A 21,592-nucleotide genomic window follows, 5' to 3' on the forward strand; every position below is an offset into this window, starting at 1 on the left:
GATGAACTGTCATCCACCAAATCAAATGCCATTAGCTTTTTCTTTTCTCCCAACGTGTGAATCACCACTCTTTCCCTCAAATAAAAATATATAAAAAAACGTGAATCACCACTCTCTTCTTCTTTTTTCACCATCCATATATACGTGAGCAGTTACAGAGTGGTGCAAAAAAGGCAGTGGATATGTCACTACTGCATGGTGCTGCCACCATCACTAGCAGTAGTTTTTAACTGTTGAAATTTCTATCTCTTCTTTTATGTTTTCTTTTCCCCCTTCTTATTAGATTTGATGGCAGAACAGTATGAGATCAACTATCTCGATGATTTGCAACATTATTCATAGCTAATGATTATATAATTGGTCATATGCATTGTGTATTCTTGCAATTTTTAATATATATAAATTTCCCAGATACAATCTTTTAATCACTATTGTGTGCATCCATGAATAAATGTATCACTCCCTTCACCCGTATGTGCATCTTGCTGGCTCTTTTTTGTTGTTGTTGAGAGAAGTGAGAAAAGGCTTTCATACTTCATAGGCTATCACAATAAATTAAGGATAACACTCTCAGAAATTTACCAAAGAAGGGCCTTCATTTGAAACTTTAATAATAGAAGAAAAGGCTTGAAAATTAAAAGAGAGAAGAGTAAAGAAGAGAGGAGGAAAGTAGAAGATCATCAGAATCCTTCTAGAAACAAATCAATTAAAAGGAGCATCACAAGGTAAAAAGAGCTCCAGATTATGGAGAGGAGCAAATGGGATATCTGGCCTTTTAGGCCAACATATGAGGGACATAAGGAGCATAGGATGCCTCTGCATGTCACCTAGCAGAGTCCTATCAAGTATCAATTTTGTCTTCCTTCATCACCACAGAACCCCAAAGTTGGCATCCTAGATGCTACTATGTGGCTCTATCTCTCTATCTTTAACAAACATGAGAGTCTCCCATGATCTTTGCTACATGAAACTTATGATTTGTTTTGCATCCATCTTTGTGTGTGATTCTGTGGTTCAATGGGGCTGTAATAATTTGATAAGAGCTATCCAGAATATTTTCTCAAAAGGAGCATGACATGAGACCTGCACCATCACATACATTGAGAAGGGTCAATTGTAGCAGAAGATATGTGCATCAAATAGTAATCCAATATCAAGTATGAACAATATGTGGACATGGACAATCAATTGAGATGAATATCAGATTTTGTTGAAGTGTCTAAGGACAGAACCACTAGAATTTGAAAACCCACCAGCTGCTCCCAAACACACATGTTTATCACATATATCAGATTTTGTTGAAGTGCGTAAGGACAAAACTACTAGACTTTGAAAAGCCACCAGCTGCTCCCAAACACACATGTTTGTCACATGATATCGGTATATGAACATTTGGAATATACATCTTCAATACACTAATCTAAATGTTCACAAATGGACGATCTGAAAGTAATAAGAAGCAGCCACTCTCAGTGAAACCTGCAATAAGATATGCTGACAAATTTGTAGCAACAAAGACAATACAGCCCTTCCCCATCTAGCATCTTGGATTAGCTCTTCTCCCTGAAATCAGCAATCTTTTCATCTCTGATAAGGAAAATTCCTCAGTTCAGATATAGGAGCATGATGATCGAGATGGCCTGCTGCTAAGGTTGTAGTGATATTTATTCCACATGGATTCTAGTTTCTGGAGAAATTTTGAGGCTCTCTCCTGGAGAAAGCACATAAGAGGGAGCATCAGCGAAATGTTGATCTGGAAACATTTGACCACATTTAGTGAAACAGCTGAGATTTATTAAAGATTCCATGGTGATCTAGTAAGGAATTCTTAGTACAAGCCCTAAGATTGGTACATCTATGTGATGCATTTCTGAACAAATTGTCCAATCAAACTTTGAATATTTTTTTTATTGCACCTCTTGATTGAGGCATGCCAAAATGATAAGTACAGTATTTGCATCTTTATCTGGATGAAAGCAACATTGAACCATTATATGTTGGCATGCTGCAGTTTTAGCTGCATTGCAGTTTCCAATGCATATTTCTAATCATAGAGAACCAACTTCACATTTAAATTTCTAATCATAGGGAACCAAGTCCATTGCAGATAATCAGCAGGTAAACATTTGTATTGAACATATTACTCTGTAGGAAAAGAAAGGAGTTAAATCTTCCACCTTTTTAATCAATCAGTAGATCACTTCTAGTGAAATATAAAACAAAACAATCTCTGGCATCTCTGAGTGAATAATTCTTCTTCAATCTAGATACTACAGTACTTCTCTCTAAATGAAAAGAAATTCTAGAATCTAGATTCTGGAATACAAATTATGGTACATCTCATTTCAAGCATGGAAGCTAGTGCTCATGCTTGAGCTACTTTATGCAGCACAAGGCCATCTAAGAACCAACAAACTCAAGTAGAGCTGTACTCAAAAGTGTGCAGTGAATCATCATAAGGAATATAGAAGCATACCTTCCAGCGTCTATGCCGAGCAATTTCAGAGTGGATCAATGATAATCGATCAATTATCATTGTAAAAGGAGGTCTGTCAGCAGGATTTTCACTCCAACATTCCTCAATTAACCTGCACAGTATGACATCTAGGACATGAACTCCTAAATGAATGAAAGAAAGGAAGTTGAAATTTAACAGCTGTAAAGAAAGCACATGAATTCTCTACATAATATAGCAGTAACAAGGTTCTTGGACTATAAGAAAGCATGACAATTATTTATGAATATAATATATATATATATGTATATATATATATATGCTATGAGCTGCAGACATAGGAAAACAGTGCAATTAAAATGTACAATGAAATGACAACAAAATTATATTTCTTGGTTACAGATTTGCTACCAGTATGTTATACAGAATTACAGACCCTTTCAAGGCAAGCTACATGTTATTATAATGGCAGAAAGAGATATAAGGTAAATTGGAGCTAAACAACAGGATGGGTAATCAATGCCGTTATTTACCAGGCAAAACCTTGTGCACATCAGGAAATCAGTATGTTTGTAAACAATAGAAAGATGCAAGTGCCCAAAGAATCCTAAATTAAATAATTGTAAACATTAAGCTATATAAGAAAATACAAGTTAGTTGGAAAGCAGTGACATACATAACAGAGAAAATGTGGCCTTACCCTGATTGCAAAGTAGCACATATTCTCTTACCCTGATTGCAAAGTGACAAAAGTTTCTGGCCTTTGTAGTTCATACATACAGTAAAGTGAAGCTGGCTCCATGTAATAGGAAAAAAGATATACTTTTCCATGATAGATGCCTATAATAATTAGAATCCTAAAGATGTCACTGTTATGGTAGCACACAAATTGTTGTATCCCTAACGGTTAAACATTAAACAATAAAATGGGCAATTGCGTGTGTTGAACCAAACCAATAGACAAAGACGAGCTCTGTTAAAAATGTGAGGGCACCGCATTTGGCGAACAACTTACGCTTTCAATCCATATGAATAAAGTTTCTGTGAAGCTCTAAAAGGAGGCCTTTCATTAGAAGCATATATCTGTGGAACTTCAGCATCTGGCATCTGAGAATATGGTAGGCACCCTTCGATCATCTGGATATTACCAAAAGAACTTCAAGTGAATGTTAATGGTCACTTAGCTACATACACTACCACGGAAAACATGTAGATGTAATGATGATGACATTCAGAAATGCAAGCTACAAGTAATAGGACAAAGACTGGACCAGGTTTAAGGAACAAGGAGAGCTTTTCCTTAGAAACTACAACACATGCACTAAAACTAGTAAAAGATATAAGTGTGAAGCCGCGAACTACAATTTCCCTTTCATACTTCATTTTAACAAAACCATCTACTGGCAAATGGAAGCACAACAGAACTGCCAGTCCAGCGCATATGTTCCATCAGAGAATCTACCTATCTTGGCAAATGAAAGCACAACAGAACTGCCAATCCAGCTCATATGTTCCATCAGAGAATCTACCATTCTTGGTCCTGTACTGAAAAACTGCTTCATGTTTAGTGGGCATGCATTTATTTGCATTGTGTACATGTGTTCTAAGTACATGATGATACTAATCAAGCAGATAATCAAGTCAAAACTTTAAGGTAAGTTTGACGTGAATATATTATTATGTAATATAATGTTCAAATGTTGTTATGGACAGATATGCCACAATGTACATCACTACTTTTTCTGTATGTTAGGATGCTAAGAAAGGTATGGCGTCGAAAAACCACCCTCATGTATGTGCCCATCAACTGCAATAAATTAAATATGAGAACCTCTCACCACTTCTTCCAACCAACTCAATATATATATATATATATATATATAGTATAGAGAGAGAGAGAGAGAGAGAGAGAGAGAGAGAGAGAGAGAGAGAGAACTAGTTGCAGAAAGTAAGTTACATAATGATAGCTGATCAGAAGTATACATAGCAATAACTAAACTCAAGCTTCACATCATTTTACACAGTAGCTGAAAAGAAAATTGTAAATTTTGCATCTATCAACATTAGGGCAGCATGATCATTTTTCTTCTTTTGCACAGCAATCAACTGATAGCTACATACGTTTATATAAATAAATATATTTACTCAGATGAACCTAAGAAAACATAGTTATTAGTCACGGAGTGAAAGTCTCAAGGTTTACCTCCTGCAGAATCAAAGAGAATGAAAAGACATCCACTTTTGCATCATATTCTTTATTTTGGAAGACCTCTGGAGCCACATACCTGCCTGGTTATAAACTTATAAATGTATTGGCTGAAACTACAATTTAGAATGTGAAAATGTACGATGACGATCAGGCATCGTCATCTAACATAAACTATTAGGCAAAAAATGCACTGAAACCTTCATACAGTTGTAGAGCAGAAACTTTTAAAAAGATAGAAACTAAGGCTAAATTTATTATCTTTCAGGTTATCATGCATGAATTGTGATAAAGAAATTGATAAAAGGGATCCTAGATAGAGCTTTTTGCACTCTTGCACTCTTGCTTCTGCTAATTTGCATTCCCTCGATTGATTCAGACCATAGTTCAAGTCAACCATCATGCTAGCCTCTTAATGGCCATATCTTGCCCAATACAACATTATTCTTTCCTATGCTCCTTATGGAAATGTTTTACTAGAATCATGTAAAATTTATGTTACATCTCAAAAGATATGCTACTGAATAGGATATACATCAGCAAGACATTCCATTTTGTTACAACATGCCAGATTTCTATTAAATTTTGGCTACTAGATTCTATGCATTCTGAGAAATTCATTGGAATCCATACCATGGAATATGGAGACTGAAACCAGTAGGTTTTCATCTTCACATTTTTCTTGTAATACAATTTAAAATCCAAAAGATAGTCTTCTTACCTAGAAAATTGCCTTCTATAGACAATCACATTCTCAGGTAGCATCACTTGTTACTATTTTTAAGTTCCAATATCATCAGTTAGTGCAGAACAAGAAAGTCCAAATATTACATGTCAATCAATCTAGCAAAAGAAAAAACAAAGATGAACTTACAGGCTGTGTCCTGACAGCTCAATGGTCTATCTTCTCTAACTGTTTTTGCCGTCTTCAGATATTTGCTAACACCAAAGTCAGCAACTTTCAAATGCCCAGAATCGTCTTGCAATATATTTCTGTTACCTTACAATGGGCAAAGAAACTCATATTAAGAAAATGCACACTATTCAGTTAGCTCATACAGCAAGAGTATGAAGTTTGTTTCAACTCATCAGTGAAGAACCAAGAAAAGGAATGAGATATAAGTATATAACGCGAACACTTACGAAGGCTCAAGATCGCGGTGGATGATTTGTGGCTTATGCTCATGCAAGTAATTCACTCCTCTGGCATGTTTTACAAGATGAAAATAACTTTTGGTTAATAGAATGCAACAGAAATTAAGTGAGCAAACTATAACAACCAATTGCTAAATTCACGATAACGAAGAAAAGTAGAAATGATTGTAAACATTTATGTGAAACCTTGCAATATCAAGTGCATATCTAACTGCTAATGTTGGCGTTAGAGCTCCCTTACAGTCTAATAAGGCACGAAGATCGCCCTGCATATCAGAATTAAATGGATCGTACCATTGGAATTCAAAAAGCCAAATCAAAGAGTCAGATGCAATTTGCAACAAAACTAAGAAACATAACTAAATTTTGATGAAATTTTTTATAAAAACATGAAATTAATGACAGTGATGACAATCAGATATCTGAAGTAAAAGTGCAAAAACCTCCATTAAACACTTGTTCTACATACTTCTCTCATGCATTAGATAAAATAAGTTGTCTCTAAAGAAAAGGCAAGCTGTAAACAGAAAGTTAAGGACACTCATACAAGCAAGTCAAAAATCAAAATAAGAGGTGCCTGTAAATTCACAATCTACAGATAAACTGCAGAATGCATTGCTGAAAGCAAAATTACATGTGGAGCTGCATCTGAAATAAAAGAATGATAAGATCTCAACTCTTGTCATCAAATGCATGCTGAATTATCAGCTAAGTTCAGCCAAGCCATGCAATATGGATTATTAACTAAGTTCTGCCAAGCCATGCAATAAACAAAAGCTCCCTTTTAATGAGATGACAAATTGTCAGGTCGATGGTGCAACAGAAACTATATGCAGTTATTGGTGATGACCAAACACAATTAATCCCTCAAGGATGACATTTTCGAAGAGGTGACTTAGCTATATGAAATTTTGTGAGATAATGGGAAGAAAGGTCTATTGTGCTTAAACCCAAATGGGTGGAAGGTGCGGAAACAATCTCAACACCCACGGAGTTCTTCAATGAGCAAATCTTCTTAGGCTTTGGCGTTTAAATGCCCCCAAGGCTTGTTCGAATGCTTTGGCACATGGAGCTTGGAACGCTTGATATGAGCCAAACTTCAACAAGGAAGACAATGAAATGCAATTATATATTGCCACTAAAATGGAACGAGTAACATTATGGGTATCTAGAGAAAATCTATTTGCATTCAATGTAAACAATTACTCAGACATTCAACAACCTCGGGCAGAAATTATGGTACCTAGAGTAAAGCTATTTGCATTCAATATAAACAATTACTCAGACATTCAACAACCTTGGGCAAAAATTCTGTGACAATCATCATTGGACTACTTTGAGTGACAGCACCCAAGAATTGGACAACATTTGGATGCCGTATTTGCTGAAGTAAGGCAAGCTCATCTCTAAAAGCCCTTCTGCAGTATCAGAAAACATGTTTTAATTGGCTTATCGAAGATGATGAAGAAATAAAGGTAAAAATTAATTGGGCCAAAAAGATGTAACAACAAGGGAAACCCAACCCACACTTTATCCTCATCGATAATTGCATCTTCATCAAGCTTTTTAACAGCAACTTGACTTCCACGCCATGTTGCTATACGATATGTTCCCTGTGGAGAGAGGAGCCAAAATAAAAAGAAAAATAAAAAGAGAAAATAAATTACAGAAGACACATGAAAGCCAGTGAACATAGCAACCTAAAATAGAGTTTAATTGAGTAGCATCTAAAATCAGGATTTCAGCAGTACGAGAGCAGACAATTCTTCTAATTCATGAAATGCAATGAAGGTGATTATATTATCAACTTGTTAGAAAAGTTAAATAAATAACTGCATTTTATCCTTTGGAACTTTGGTGGTTTTAAAGAAACTAATTATATTTTATGCTTGAAATAATTTTAGATTTACTTTACTATATTAAAGAAATCCCAACATTAGCTAGATATGAAGCAAAACTATAATGGCTGACATTTTAAAGATTTGTATAAGTGTTTGGAAGCCTTATGAGAAGTTACAGTTGACTCGAAAAAGAGAAATTAGAATTCATGAATCAATTTATGAAGCAAAACTATAATGGCTGACATTTTAAAGATTTGTATAAGTGTTTGGAAGCCTTACGAAAAGTTACAGTTGATTCGGGAAAGAGAAATTAAAATTCATGAATCAATTTAGGCCAAGAATACGTTGCATACAGGTAAGGAAGTGTTATTTGACAAATTTGAAGAATAAAAGAAAAACTAAACATGATCAAACACAAAATGAATTTAAGAGTAGGTCTAAAAGATTAAGCTCCTCAGTCGGTTGAACAGAAATAGTAAGTAATCAGTTTGAAATGATATAGATTTTCTGCTGATGAAAAGTTAATATAAGAGAATGGGGATGTTCCTTTTTTTTTCTTACTCTGTCTCAACTTCTAGACTCTTGTTCTGTTAGCTGATTAAAGGCTTAATCAAATAATTGATGCAAGAAGGTGTATTGTCACATAGGGTAACTAAAAGCATCAAACTGCTGTTAAATGGTTCCTGTGTGTGCCTTTATGTATATTATTTCCAGTTACGGAAGTAGCAGACAAGCAAGAAATACAGACTATAATTTCCAAAATAGCTACTTCTAAATCACACAGTAATGACAGGAAAAGATCATAAGTACCTTAGTTATATTGGTACCATCGGTGAAATCAAGTTCACTGGGATCTATCTCATATTCTGGGACTTGGCGGGCGCTGTCGACATGCATAGGGGCAATCTATATTAATGTCAGAACAAGAAAAGTTAAAGTTGTATCTTCAATAAAAGAACAGGGTGAAACTGTCCAATATCTCATCCAGCAGAGATACATAAGAAAGTTGCAGGATATACCTTAATCTTAGCACCATGCTTCTCCAAAAGCTTTATTACTTCATGTTTCTTGTAATGTATTGCATCGGCAAGTGGCTGTTAATTTAACAATGGTAAAAATCTTGGTCTAAAATCACCTGATATCATTCTACTCTATGCAAGCTTCTAAAGGATCAAACAATACATACAATTCACGTAGTTAACTTGTGGTAGATCTAACAAAGTGAAGTGAAAATTTCAATTGCATATGCCACTTCAGGAGATACTCTGTGCATGTTGAATACTTTATAACTCTTTTGTTCAATTAGCCAGCTTAACAGTAAAATAATTAATAAATACGAAAAAGACTAAGTTACCTTCTGACCATATATTCGCGGCCGAACCAATTCTTTTGCAATCAAGGTAGACAAATAAATATCTTTTCAACATCTCTACTTTAAGCCCTATATTTTCGTTTTATTCCTAAAAAGGACCCTCCGCTTAGTTCTTCTAGTTTCCCTGCTTGATCTAAGAATATCCCACAGTTCATCGAAGAAATCATAAATCGAGCACAAAACAAACGGAATCATCCACATTTTAGATCAATTAAACTTTTCTTTTTCTCTCTTTCCAGAAAAAAAAAAAGAGTATAGTAAACGTAGCAAAATAGTAATTGGAAAACGGGTAAATCACATACCGTGCTGCCCCATCGGTCTTCCGGATCCACCTTCGCCCCCTTCTCGAACAGCAACTCGACAACATCGGCGAATCCCTCGCACGCCGCCACGTGGAGCGCCGTCCGGCCGTCGATGTCCCTGAAGTTGACATCGGCGCCGGAACCAAGCAGCCGCCGTATCCCGTCGAGGTCTCCCTCGTTGGCGAGGTACATGAGGCGGATGTCATCGCCGATCTCGTCGGGGACGCCGAGAAGCGCATCCTCGGGATCCGCAATGCCGCGATCGGGCGCCATGGATGACTGCTTCCCGAGGCTGAAGCGGTGGGTCAACTTCGACTCCATCTCCCTACCCGGACTCAGAGAAGCTCTAGAAGGGTCGATCGCCTCCTCCTTTTGGCTGTGAGTCGAGGGGAGTTGAAAAGAGAATACCGTTGGAAGAGGGAAAGGTTAACGACTCTATCGTCGTAGACGTGGATCGGGACCCACACCATGGCTTTTGACCTTTTTATGCTGTGGGTTTATATATATATATATTACGAGCTCATAAATTAAAGAGTTATATTAATTTCAATATTTACGAAATTAAACTTCACATTTTTTTCCTCTCTGTTATTCGATACTGTGATTTGCTTGGAGGAATCCCTTAGAAATGTTGTTGATGATCGAATAATTATATATATTTGGACTAAATTAATACTTAGGCTATGTTTGGGTGAAGAAAACAGTAGAGTAATGAAGAAATTTTTTTTTCCTTTTTCTTGACTTTTTGAGAGGGAAAAAAAGAAGAAAAAAGAGTGAAGTTTTTTCTTCTCTCTCTCCCCCAATCGCTCTCAAAATTTCTATCTAAACGAAATTGATGAGAGGAGTGGAAGAGGCCCACAAGGCCCATTGTAAGGTCGGCCCCTACAATATCGGAAAATGGCATTTCTGGCCTAAGAGCTAAGACGAATAGTGATGGGGAATAGAATAGGTATTAGATCAAAGTAGGATTTGGGTCGGAGGCAGGCCGCACCACGAAGCTTTCTTCTTCCTACCTGCAAGGCCATGGCCCGGCGCCGAGTGCTGCTGTTGCTGAAGCCCTTCGACGTCTATCCCCCGAGACCATCCTCCTCCTCACCTCGCGCCGCCAATCCCAAGGTACTCATCTCTCTCTCTCTCTCGCTCGCTCTCGCAAGCTCTTCATTGTGAAAGACGAACTTCTTTGATCTTGGGAACTAGCAAAAATCTTGGATACTCACTTCGATTCTACATTAGATTTAAGAAGGATTCTTAGAATTTCGTCAAAATTTGTAGTAATATCTTAAAAATTGATGCACCAGTGTGATGCTGTCCATACTCTTTCATATAGTTCAGGGCTGAAGTTAGAGGGGAGAAAAAGTGTTAACTTTCGATAAGTGCATGGTCATATATATAGTATGCTTGGGGAGATTTCAATTATTCTTGTAACTACTAGTACATTTGATACTCATGTGCAGCTACCTCCTATTAGGCTTCCTTGGACCGTCCTATTTGTTTTCTTTTTCACTTAGTGTAGCTTTGTTGATCCCAAAAAGATTAAAAAAAACATTTTAGGCATGCTGAGTTGAGTCTTATGCCCAGATTTAAATGAAGCACCTCGCCACCCGCCAATAAAGTAGACTACTTGTCTTGTGTTTCATTACATGTTTCCCTTTAGGATAGCTTACTAGAAGGAATGCGTGGTGGTAAAATCATTAGGAACTTGGGATGATCCTTATCCCTATACTAGTTTACAGCATACTGGGTAATGTACGTATTAACGTATTCTGTAGTCTCGTGTATTAGATTGGTGGGATATAGTTTTTAGTCTTTAATTTTTCCTTTTTGTTTTCCTTTTCACTTATAAAACTTATAAAATGCCGTTTCTGCTTCCTTTTTAGTTTCTCACACTCACTCTTGCTCTGCTCTCCTTTTTCCTCTTCCTCCATCTTCTTTTTATCAAATTCAGTCTTCCTTGCTTAGTACACTAAAGTACACTTCTTCTGAGGTGCTTCCAGCTCTTGCATATTAAGGGTCCACACTACTATATGGATCATCTAGCCAAATTGACAACCTTTGGCTTTGTTCTGGAGTTCATTACCAAACAGAATCTTTGGTGCACAAGATAAAATGCAAGAATGTGAATATAAAGTTGGAAGACAAATTGTTTGCATCTTTCACCCTGAGGTTGGAAGAGCTGAGTCTTTCCTGAAACAGGTCTGACCATATATATATTTAGCACTTTCTAGGTATACAGGTTATCCAATTATGCCCACCTCTTTTTTCCTTTTGATAATTTTGTATTCCATATTGCATATATACCAGATGAATGTCATGGAATAGATGGCTGAGAGGCACGCTACCATTGCTTGTCTGGAAAGGCCCCTCCAAAAGATAGTCATGAGAGTAAATTCTGATTTGATGCCCTTAGCTGCAGACTGCATTAAACTGTTGGGATGTACATGCACTCCATTAAATGCTTGATCGGTTTCGTGAAGCTATCCCTCCCTCATGCTGCAGATCTTTCCCCTGCATCACTTCAATATTTTATCAATTTCTTTCTTCTGGTTTTGTCAGGTCTTAAATTATTTAGACGACAGATGTAGAGTTCATAAGGATACAATCAATTTCTGTCAGAGTGTTCTGCAACGAAAATCTCTTGACTGGAAGCCTTTGTTGCGTAACCACTTGTCTCATCCAATGTGCAATGCTGATCTTGTGATTACTGTTGGTGGGGATGGCACTCTTCTACAAGCCAGTCACTTTTTGGATGGCTCAATTCCAGTTTTAGGAGTTAATTCAGACCCTACACGTCTCGAAGAGGTCAGTATAACCAAGCCATGAATTTCAATTACAACTCAATCATTAAGAGGTATTTGAGTTATAGCCATTCTAGGTGGTTGTATCAACTGCAGTAATTGCTCTTTTTTTATCCTTTACTCCTCTACTGTTCCACATTCTGTCCAGCACAAAGACATGCTTGATGATTGATTTTCTACTTTCTTACTTTATCGTAAGGATTTGTAGTTCTTGTTTGCAGGTTGATGAGTTAAATGATGAGTTTGATGCAACAAGAAGCACAGGTTATCTCTGTGCTGCTACTGCAGGAAACTTCGAGCAGGTATCCACTTTGGAAATTAATCTGTCATCTTACATTAATGAAAATTACTTTACATAAATGCTAATTATCTTTGTTATATAATATTAGAATATTGGAGTTTCTTTTCCTCCTTTAATTTTCACCTTCTGCCATATGGTACTATCCAGGTACTAGATGAAATCCTTGAGGGCCATAAACATCCTACTGAACTAGCAAGGCTATCAGTGAACTTACATGGTCAGCAGTTATCAACATTTGCTCTGAATGATATTTTGGTGTCACATCCTTGTCCAGCGTCAGTCTCGCGATTCTCATTTAGGTACATTATCTCCTTGTAACATCTAGGTATATGCCAATGTGAGGGAATTTTCCTTTACTAATTATCTCCTTGTAACATCTTCATTTCTATGTTCAGAATCAAGAGCGAATGTCAAAGGAGCCTGCATTTGGTTAACTGTCGATCAAGTGGTCTCAGGGTCTCCACAGCTGCAGGATCAACAGCTGCCATGCTTTCAGCTGGAGGATTTCCCATGCCTATTTCAAGTCATGACCTTCAGTATATGGTAAGAGAACCCATCTTTCCTAGGGCTACAGATGTTCCGCTGATGCATGGGTTAGTTAAACCAGATCAATCAATGCATGTTGCATGGTATAGTCAAGAAGGGGTTGTCTATATTGATGGCTCGCATGTATTTTACTCAATCCAGCATGGAGATATAATTGAGATATCAACAGAGGCTCCAATTCTTAAAGTTTTTCTGCCTCACAGGCTGTTAACCTAGTTTGTTGCTTATAATGAAACCACTGCATGTTAATTTTTTTGCTTCATACTTTGCTTATGTATGCTGCTGATAGATAATGCAAACCTTTTGTACTCTCCTTGTTTTGGGTTCTGCAATGGAAACAGAGAAGTTTTAGATGAGCATCAGTTGTGCTCATTACTCTCCTTACCTTCTGTAAGAGCTCACAATTTGGTGTTCACCGCTAGCAAGAGATACATAGCAAAAAGGTTATAACATGAATCTAGGAAACTCTCAAAGTGTCCTGGCATCTCAACTTGCTGAGTTTTCTTGATGTTCTTGTCCATATACAACAAGGGTAAGCTGGCCTCATTCACGGGCTTCTCTTTATTTGTATTAGAAGAAAACATTCTTATGAAATTTCCCTGTTTCCAGGTAGATTGCTTATGTGAGTGGGCTTTATTCATGAATGTATATTTGATGTTGTATCAGGATTGATCTCAAAAATTTGCATTTCTTCCCTCGCGGTGCTCTGTAAAGTAAATACACTACTGGTTTGCTTGCATTGTAGTTTCCATGTTCCTGTTTTACTATCTGAGCCAATTCAGCACCATTTCTAGTGAATTAGTATCCATTACAACAAATTCTAGTAGTTTGTTTTTTTATCATTCAGTCATGCAAAATCTCTAGGGTGATGCATAGCCAACACCATGTGAAAACAAATATATTCAACACATTCAAGCTCATACTACTGCAAACTTTTCCTTCAAAAAAACTACAATAACAATAGATAAATGCAAATCTGGATTCCCCTGGGATAATTCCAGGATAAAGGGATAAGAACCTTAGCCCCACAAAATATTATCCCATTTGCTGCATGAAGACATTAATAAGTGCAGGACCAACATAATCACCACTCTAGTATACTAAAATCAGATATGGCAAGTATGATCAATCACAACAACCTTAAGCAGCACAACAATTTCATAATTTTGGAAAAGCAGTGCAACATATATCTGATACATTTGAATTCTCATACTTTCTAACATGAACTTGTACTGCCTGCAAGTGCAACCAATAAAAACTATTTCACTCTAAATTTGAGATCGCTGTGAAACATCCACAAGCATGCTTGAGCAAAACCAGCCATCAATGAAGAAGATGCAAAGATGAATCCAGGCAATCCAACCAAATTTGCTGGTCTTTTCCTTCCTGAGGCCCTTAATTAAGATCAAAACAAACATATTAAAAAAGAAAGGAAGATTCTTAACATTGCAAGTGTGAGTGACAACTCCGATGTTTTAAGAATGATCAAACAAGCATTAGTCTTCCATATGAAAAACTAAGTCAATGGAGAATACCTTCTATGTTACTTCAATCTCCAACTTGCATTAAAGATTAACATCAATAATACTATACAACAGAAAATTGGGATAAAACAAGAAAAAAATATTGGTGTCCTAATTGAAATCCCAATTGCAGCAAGGCAATGGAAGAATAACAAATCTTAATTTGAGCTTCTGTTCCTTGTTCAACAGGAGACATACTTATGTAATTTAAACTTGCAATCAATTTGAGAACTTCCAAGGAGGGCATGTTTGCAGATGTTGAAGCACACTAAAACCTAGAATCATTAATATGAAAAGCCAGAGGAGCTAAAAATTAGTTCTCAAGAGTTTCAGGAGGGAAGAACCCATTAAATTTAGTAAAACCAAGAGGGTTAAATAAGTAAATGCTACCATAATTAAGAACTGCCATCAGAAGGGAGGATGATGATATTATTTCATTGCATTGGGCAAGTAAGATGCATTGCTCAAAGCCCTTGCGCAATATCCCAACATCACCTGGCAAACTTGCAATTATAGAGGGGGGATACCATGACATGCCCTTCTTTTTTGTTTGAGAGAAATGAGAATTTAACAGTGTTCCAATTAAAGATGCCATTGGGATTCGAACTCAAGAATATCCATACAATGTGAGCACCTATAACTGACTTAACACTATCCCATTGGCGTCATGCCCTGCTTTCTAAGTTGATTGTTCAATGAAATTTGCTAACTTTCTGCTCTTCAACCATTCTAATGGAAACATTCTTATTTCTAGAAGGAAAACAGACAACAGTATAAACATAGCCATTTTACTAATGCATGCAAGTGTCATGCTAAAGAAGAGTCTGATGCAGGAAAAATACGCACAGAAATTAGAGAAAACGGTAGGATTACAGTACATCAAAATTATATAAATACAGCACACAACTGCCATCAGAAGGGATTGTAATGACATTATCTCGTAGCAGCTCAATAATAATAATAATAATAATAATAATAAATTGTGCTGCTCAAAGCCCTTGCGCAATGTCCCAACATCATCTGGCTATTTTTCTACCAAAAATAAATTTAGAAAAGAAAAACACAATTTCCACTATTGATATTTACTAGCAATGTCCCAAAATCTTCCAGATTTGGTTTTTCTATAAGAATTCTTCCAAATTGGTTGCTCGTAGCCTCCACCTCCTCCCTGACATTCCTCCATGTTAAAAAATGCGCTTACTTGATTCAAGAAACACCAAGAAACTTGCTTTATTTATTTATTTATGTATTTATGTATTCCTTTATCTACAACATCAAAACTCCAATGTGATACTTCGAGTACTCCCAAATCAATAACATGAAGTTTAATTGAAAAACAAGGGCTTTTAAAGCATGCATACTAGAACTAAAACAAGTACCAAGGAGGAGGGTAACACTCCATTAGTAACCACAAGACCCCAAAGTGCGCATCGAACTCCACTAGCAAACGTAGCAGATAAGATTAAACACCAATTGCATCCACTAAGGCTCGGCGAGGAGAGAGGAGAGCAAGAGGGAAGAATGGGGCGGAGAAAACCCTATAGGGTTTCTCGTGTATCTTATTCTTATAGCCGAATATTTCATAGTTGGGAGTCGGATCGTCTGCAGAACCGGGCGCATGAATTTTCAGGAAGCCAATCAAATGTGAGCACGTGGCCATGAAAAAGATAGGCCCCTTTCACACCCCCTCCCCACCCCCACAAGACAAAATTGACCTCGATTGCTTTCGCCATCGTATCTCCGTCTTCCCGCAACTACCCTCTTTCCCTTCCTTCTCCGACGGGGAATTGTCGCCGTTCGCCGGGTCATCAGGCCGGTTCTCCTCCCATCACCTCTTTCCCTCTCTACTCTTGTACGGCTGCGCATCGGGTACTTGTTTTGATTGTAACTGTATCCGGGAAGAAGCCCTCGGATTCGTCAAGGGCGATTGAAATTTAGATCTGGATCGCATATCAAATTTAATTAGTAGTACTCTTGGTTCCCGGTGTGGAATTCGGAAGCTTTGCGACCTTTTGTAGTTTTGGGGATTCATTTTGATATCTCTCTCTCTCTCTCTCTCTCTCTCTCTCTCTCTCTCTCTCTCTTCGAGGTGTTTTTAGATCTCTGAGCTTGCAAAACTTGAACTAGTAACCTTCTGTTGATTGGACTTGTTTCTTTTCTTTATGGAGTTTTAAGAATTAGCAGCATTTTTTGTTGTGCTTACTTGATCAAATAAGTCATCACGCTGCCGTCCTCTCCTCATTAGACAGGAAAAATATTTTTGGTTTTATGGGATTTTGGTGTCTATAGCTGCTCCCTGTAATCTATAATAAACTTAGTAAAATCGTAGACTGTCTAACACAGCTTTATGTGCTTTTGTAACTCTTTTGAGCATGGACATAACTACGTTTATGTTGACTTTGTGATTGTTGCGCACAAATTTTGTCATGCTGTCTATTATTCTAATTGACCTCGTGTTATATTCTAGAGTGAAAATGGAGGGATCTAATAGAGGAGGTGGTAATGCTGACATGCTGCTAAGAAATTATAAACTTGGAAAAACATTGGGCATTGGATCTTTTGGGAAGGTAAAAATTGCCGAACATATATTGACGGGTCACAAGGTTGCTATCAAGATCCTCAACCGTCGTACAATAAGAAAAATGGAAATGGAGGAAAAAGGTACTTAGCAAGTATATTCTTTGGGAAATTGCATCTATCTTTTGTCTTCAAACAAATTTGATGTTTGCTACTTAGCATTTTATTTCTTAATATAGCATTTTGTAGTGTTATTTCCTATACGGGTTGGTCATATATACATTCAACTGCTATGAATAAATGTTTCCTTGAGCATTAGATTGTGATACTTCATAGCTGTAGATAGTTTTACTTGTAGACTTGCATTTGCTTTTGGATCTGTACAACTTTAGTGTGAATTGCTACATACCCAAATTGTCCAGTGAGATTTTGCCTTACTTTCCCCTCTAGCAGTGATATTTTAACTATTAGTGGTTGAGAACTTGACACCAAGACACTTAAATTGAAATTGAATGTATCTGTTTGTCAGGCCCTTAACATGTAGAATCTAACCTTTTTAATTCTTTGTATTGCAGTTAAGAGAGAGATCAAGATATTAAGATTGTTCATGCATCCCCACATAATACGACTTTATGAAGTCATAGATACAAATACAGATATTTTTGTTGTGATGGAGTACGTCAAGTCAGGGGAGCTGTTTGATTACATTGTAGAGAGGGGTAGGTTACAAGAGGATGAGACTCGCCGTTTTTTTCAGCAGGTATGTTTATAACAATTCAGCCCCGTTCCTTCTTCTCTGCATATGCATTTCTACACTCCTAAGTCTGAAAAATTACTGTACTGGTTCTCTTAGATTGGCAGGAATTTGCATATCCTATATTTCTTAATAGGTCTGCACGGAGGTTCCGCTCTCTTTCGTTACTGTTTTAGATGCATTTTGCATTAGCTAATGTTTCCTATTTCCTAGTCATTCCTTTGCATGTGAAATACAATATATATTGAAAACATAGAAATGTAGGATATGATTTCTTCACTCTCTTGATAGATTTTTAATTTTTTCCTTGAAACAGATCATATCTGGTATTGAGTACTGCCACAGGAATATGGTAGTTCATCGTGATCTAAAGCCAGAGAACTTATTATTGGATTCCAGATGTAATGTTAAAATTGCAGATTTTGGCTTAAGCAATGTTATGCGTGATGGTCATTTTCTGAAGACTAGTTGTGGCAGCCCAAATTATGCTGCTCCTGAGGTACTTAATTAGTACCACATATTGAGAAATGTTGTTTCTGCATGTTTTGATGTACACTAAAAATGCTTGTGTGAAGATGGCTTCAGTAACATACCAGATTTTCCTCTCTGTAGGTGATTTCTGGTAAACTATATGCTGGTCCTGAGGTTGATGTTTGGAGTTGTGGTGTTATTCTATATGCCCTTCTTTGTGGCACTCTTCCCTTTGATGATGAGAACATCCCTAACTTGTTTAAAAAAATAAAGGTGAGGTAGCATTTGCCAGAATTTATATTGGTATATATGATGTTGCAGTTGTTTAAGCGGAAAGTTCTTCAGAAATCTGATCTGATTTTTTTGGGGTCACTTTTAGAGTGGGATTTATACCCTTCCCAGCCATTTGTCAGCTTCAGCGAGGGATTTGATTCCCAGGATGCTAGTTGTTGATCCCATGAAACGAATAACAATTCGTGAAATTCGTGAACATCCATGGTTCCAAGCTCGACTTCCACGCTACTTAGCTGTTCCCCCACCTAATACAATACAGCAAGCTAAAAAGGTATGATGCTTTTGTTGGACATAGTTGCTCGATTTGGCCCTTTCCATGTCTGTTATCTCTTTCATCTCCATAGGGTGTCTGATCTTATTATGCATGTGGAAGTGTTGTTTCTACATGAGTATGCAGTCCAACTTTCTGCCCTTGGTTTTCTTGTGGTTTATCAGATTGGTATGCTAAAGCCATATATTTGTTGATGAGCTTTTTGCATCGTACATTGTACTTTAGTAAGGCTATGCCATTAATTTTTGCATTATTTAGAAGGATGATTTGGACAATATTCTTTCTATGCATCTATAAATGAGTCATAGTTAATGCTCTGAAATGTGGATATTGATTATTTGCTATTTTACTTGTACCTTCAAAAAATAATTTTTCCAATATACTGTCACTTGTAGATTGATGAAGAAACTCTTCAGGATGTAATTAAGATGGGTTTCGACAAGAACCAGTTGGTTGAATCTCTTCATAACAGACTGCAGAATGAGGTATTTTGTGTGGAAATTTTCTAAACAATGTTTTCCTTGGAATTGTAACTGATTTTGCAAAAGCATGGTAGGCAACTGTTGCATATTATTTACTTCTGGACAATAGATTTCGTGCCACAAGTGGCTATCTTGGAGCCGAGTATCAAGAAGCTATGGTGAGTTTTACATACCCATTTTTGATGAAAATTTGGATATTAGGTTATATTGCCCCTAAAACCATGTGAATTTCATTGTCTAAAAAGTATAAGTGGCTGTATTATCTAGGATTCTAGTTTCTCTCATACGACTCCATATGATTCACCGACTTCAGCAAGCACACATCATATGACAGGATATATGGATCCTCAAGGGATCGGATTAAGGCCACATTTTCCTGTTGAAAGAAAATGGGCTCTTGGACTTCAGGTCATTTAATTGTTTTGTTGAATTTTCTCTTTCATTTTGATTCTGTTTCTTTTTGTCAGTTTTGTCCCTCTCTCTTTGATTATTGCTTCATTGACTTTATAGTCTCGAGCTCATCCTCGTGAAATAATGACGGAGGTCCTCCAAGCACTGCAAGAATTAAGCATTTGTTGGAAAAAGATTGGACACTACAACATGAAATGCAGATGGTCTCCTGGTTTTCCAGGTCATGCTGAAAGCGTGCTTCATTTCAATCATGGCTTCAGTGAGGAATCTGGCATTGTCGAAAATGATGACATTGATGAGAAGTCATCTAACATAGTCAAGTTTGAAATTCAGGTATCTATTCCCCTATATCTTAATTATCTTTATAACCTTTTGATATAAAACTACAGTTGCTGGATCTTTTGTTCTAATGCACATCTAATTTAGGATGGCAATATGCAATTTGCAAGGTTTCTTTTTATTTCATACAATAGTATCATGCATTAAGCATTTTCTGAATTCAACCTTTGGCTGGAGAATGCAAAATTCCTATTCTTTGTTTCTATTTTGGTTTTTGTAAGTTTCCTGGTCTAGAAATGCATAGACTGGCTAACGTATTCAAAGTTTATTTTGTTTCTGGTTTATCTATTGCTTACATTTGATCTTTTTGAATTCATTTGCTAAAAGTTGCATTTGGCTGCATCTCTATAAAATAACTTCTCTCTATTATCACTTAGTTCAATTTCAGAGAAGGCAACAGCCAATCTGATCTAATTTGACTGGACGTAGTCAATATGTGATAGTACAAGAATTTTACAAATTTGCAATCATATGTATAATTTCTTTGTAGGATTAGACAAGTTTCTATTAAAAATTATTAGATTAAAAGTTCTCCTAAATTAGAACAAAGGGTCCTTTGTGCTAAAATGTTGCCAAGACAATTTCTGCAAAAATCTGCATATAGTGTATGCAAGATAAGTCTACTTTTAATCTGGTTTTGTTATTCCGATGTGCATTATTGATTTGGTAGTTTTGACATATTGTGCATGTGCCTACTAGTATTTGTGTAGGAAACTTGCTTCATTCAGCTCAAAGAGGCATTTTCATTATTCTGCAATTTCCTCTAAAATATAAATTGTTGTTTCGGATAGTTATGATATTTTTGAGTTGAACTTATGATATTTACTTGTGATATTTATCATATTCAGTTTGCACAAAATTTTACTTTTCTGATCACGCATCTAATGATGATATTATTTCACTTCATATAGCTCTACAAGACGAGAGACGAGAAGTATCTCCTTGACCTGCAGAGGGTCAATGGGCCACAGTTCCTCTTTCTGGACTTGTGTGCCAACTTCCTTGCTCAGCTTAGGGTACTATGATGCTGCCTGCCATTATTTTGGCCACTCCTGATGACTGCAAGTGTTGTAGCATTTGTGTTGGGAAGGTTGTGCCGCAGATCAATGTACATAGGCATTCCATGTTTATTTTATATTCTCTCTGGTGTGTAAACTTTGATGGCTGTCGTGCTTCACTGTTTCTGAATAACCATGCAAGATAGGCAATATTCCTCTGGTTTTCTGGCTATCATGAGGGATTGACTAAGTTGATTCTCATGCTTTTTGGAATTATTTTAGAAACTCCTCGGAGTAATTCATGCCTTAGGACTAATTTTGTGCATATTTTATTTTGGTGGTGAAATTTCTTGGCTATCACTTTTCTGCAGTTGTTCCTCCTTACATCAGCCTTAATAAAACTTTGCCAATAGGGAGGTAATTGTTGTGATTACCCACCTGAAGTGTCACCGAGTATGTATTTTGATTAGATGGCCTGATGACCTTGGATGGTTTACTGTGTGGTTTGTGACTTTAGTCTAGAATTAAAAAAAAATTTCTTCTCTTTTGTCCTTTTAAT

General features: G+C 36.7%; 3 protein-coding genes and 1 long non-coding RNA gene across 13 annotated transcripts; 2 read left to right on the forward strand and 2 right to left on the reverse strand.

Annotated features, from left to right (window-relative positions):
• Positions 1-650: 650 nt before the first annotated feature.
• On the reverse strand, positions 651-9,714 carry LOC140797230 (serine/threonine-protein kinase 12-like). Of its 3 annotated transcripts, XR_012110599.1 has the most exons (13): positions 9,332-9,714; positions 8,677-8,751; positions 8,468-8,563; positions 7,344-7,429; positions 7,114-7,234; positions 6,003-6,082; positions 5,805-5,864; positions 5,536-5,654; positions 4,659-4,744; positions 3,471-3,592; positions 2,477-2,588; positions 1,480-1,753; positions 651-1,083 (listed from the first exon to the last, which is right to left on the reverse strand). XR_012110599.1 is itself a non-coding variant. In XM_073150530.1 (12 exons), the coding sequence occupies exons 1-12, from the start codon at positions 9,650-9,652 to the stop codon at positions 1,610-1,612; spliced, it is 1,380 nt and encodes a 459-aa protein (XP_073006631.1). In that variant the 5' UTR covers positions 9,653-9,714; the 3' UTR covers positions 1,172-1,609. The 3 variants fall into 3 exon arrangements, 2 of the variants coding, with proteins under 2 accessions (XP_073006631.1, XP_073006619.1); XM_073150530.1 differs by lacking the exon at positions 651-1,083 and having other exon boundaries at positions 1,172-1,711; XM_073150518.1 differs by lacking the exon at positions 651-1,083 and having other exon boundaries at positions 1,172-1,753.
• Positions 9,715-10,244: 530 nt separating this feature from the next.
• Positions 10,245-13,774, forward strand: LOC140788149 (probable NADH kinase). Of its 6 annotated transcripts, none has more exons than XR_012108974.1 (7): positions 10,245-10,447; positions 11,885-12,130; positions 12,348-12,428; positions 12,575-12,726; positions 12,823-12,970; positions 13,315-13,505; positions 13,583-13,774. XR_012108974.1 is itself a non-coding variant. In XM_073137298.1 (7 exons), exons 3-7 carry the CDS (start codon positions 11,651-11,653, stop codon positions 13,187-13,189), a joined length of 909 nt encoding a protein of 302 aa, XP_072993399.1. In that variant the 5' UTR covers positions 10,283-10,447; positions 11,326-11,524; positions 11,633-11,650; the 3' UTR covers positions 13,190-13,357. The 6 variants fall into 6 exon arrangements, 4 of the variants coding, with proteins under 4 accessions (XP_072993419.1, XP_072993391.1, XP_072993407.1 ...); XR_012108977.1 differs by having other exon boundaries at positions 13,640-13,774; XM_073137298.1 differs by lacking the exon at positions 13,583-13,774 and adding exons at positions 11,326-11,524; positions 11,633-11,713 and having other exon boundaries at positions 10,283-10,447; positions 12,823-13,357.
• A 339-nt stretch (positions 13,775-14,113) lies between these two features.
• On the reverse strand, positions 14,114-16,036 carry LOC140788194 (uncharacterized). The gene is made up of 2 exons (XR_012108982.1): positions 15,876-16,036; positions 14,114-14,367 (listed from the first exon to the last, which is right to left on the reverse strand). It is a non-coding gene; the product is annotated as an uncharacterized lncRNA (long non-coding RNA).
• Positions 16,037-16,151: 115 nt separating this feature from the next.
• On the forward strand, positions 16,152-21,349 carry LOC140788178 (serine/threonine protein kinase OSK1-like). 3 transcript variants are annotated; one of them, XM_073137334.1, is made up of 11 exons: positions 16,152-16,348; positions 16,964-17,157; positions 17,589-17,773; positions 18,084-18,266; positions 18,380-18,511; positions 18,618-18,803; positions 19,199-19,288; positions 19,360-19,443; positions 19,553-19,693; positions 19,796-20,029; positions 20,947-21,349. In XM_073137334.1, exons 1-11 carry the CDS (start codon positions 16,155-16,157, stop codon positions 21,058-21,060), a joined length of 1,737 nt encoding a protein of 578 aa, XP_072993435.1. In that variant the 5' UTR covers positions 16,152-16,154; the 3' UTR covers positions 21,061-21,349. The 3 variants fall into 3 exon arrangements, with proteins under 3 accessions (XP_072993435.1, XP_072993452.1, XP_072993444.1); XM_073137351.1 differs by having other exon boundaries at positions 16,200-16,308; XM_073137343.1 differs by having other exon boundaries at positions 16,212-16,365.
• The last annotated feature ends 243 nt before the right edge of the window (positions 21,350-21,592 follow it).

Source organism: Typha latifolia, chromosome 1, assembly GCF_019914945.1.
Source record: "Typha latifolia isolate L0001 chromosome 1, TyphaL0001v2, whole genome shotgun sequence".
Taxonomy (NCBI): Eukaryota; Viridiplantae; Streptophyta; class Magnoliopsida; order Poales; family Typhaceae; genus Typha; species Typha latifolia.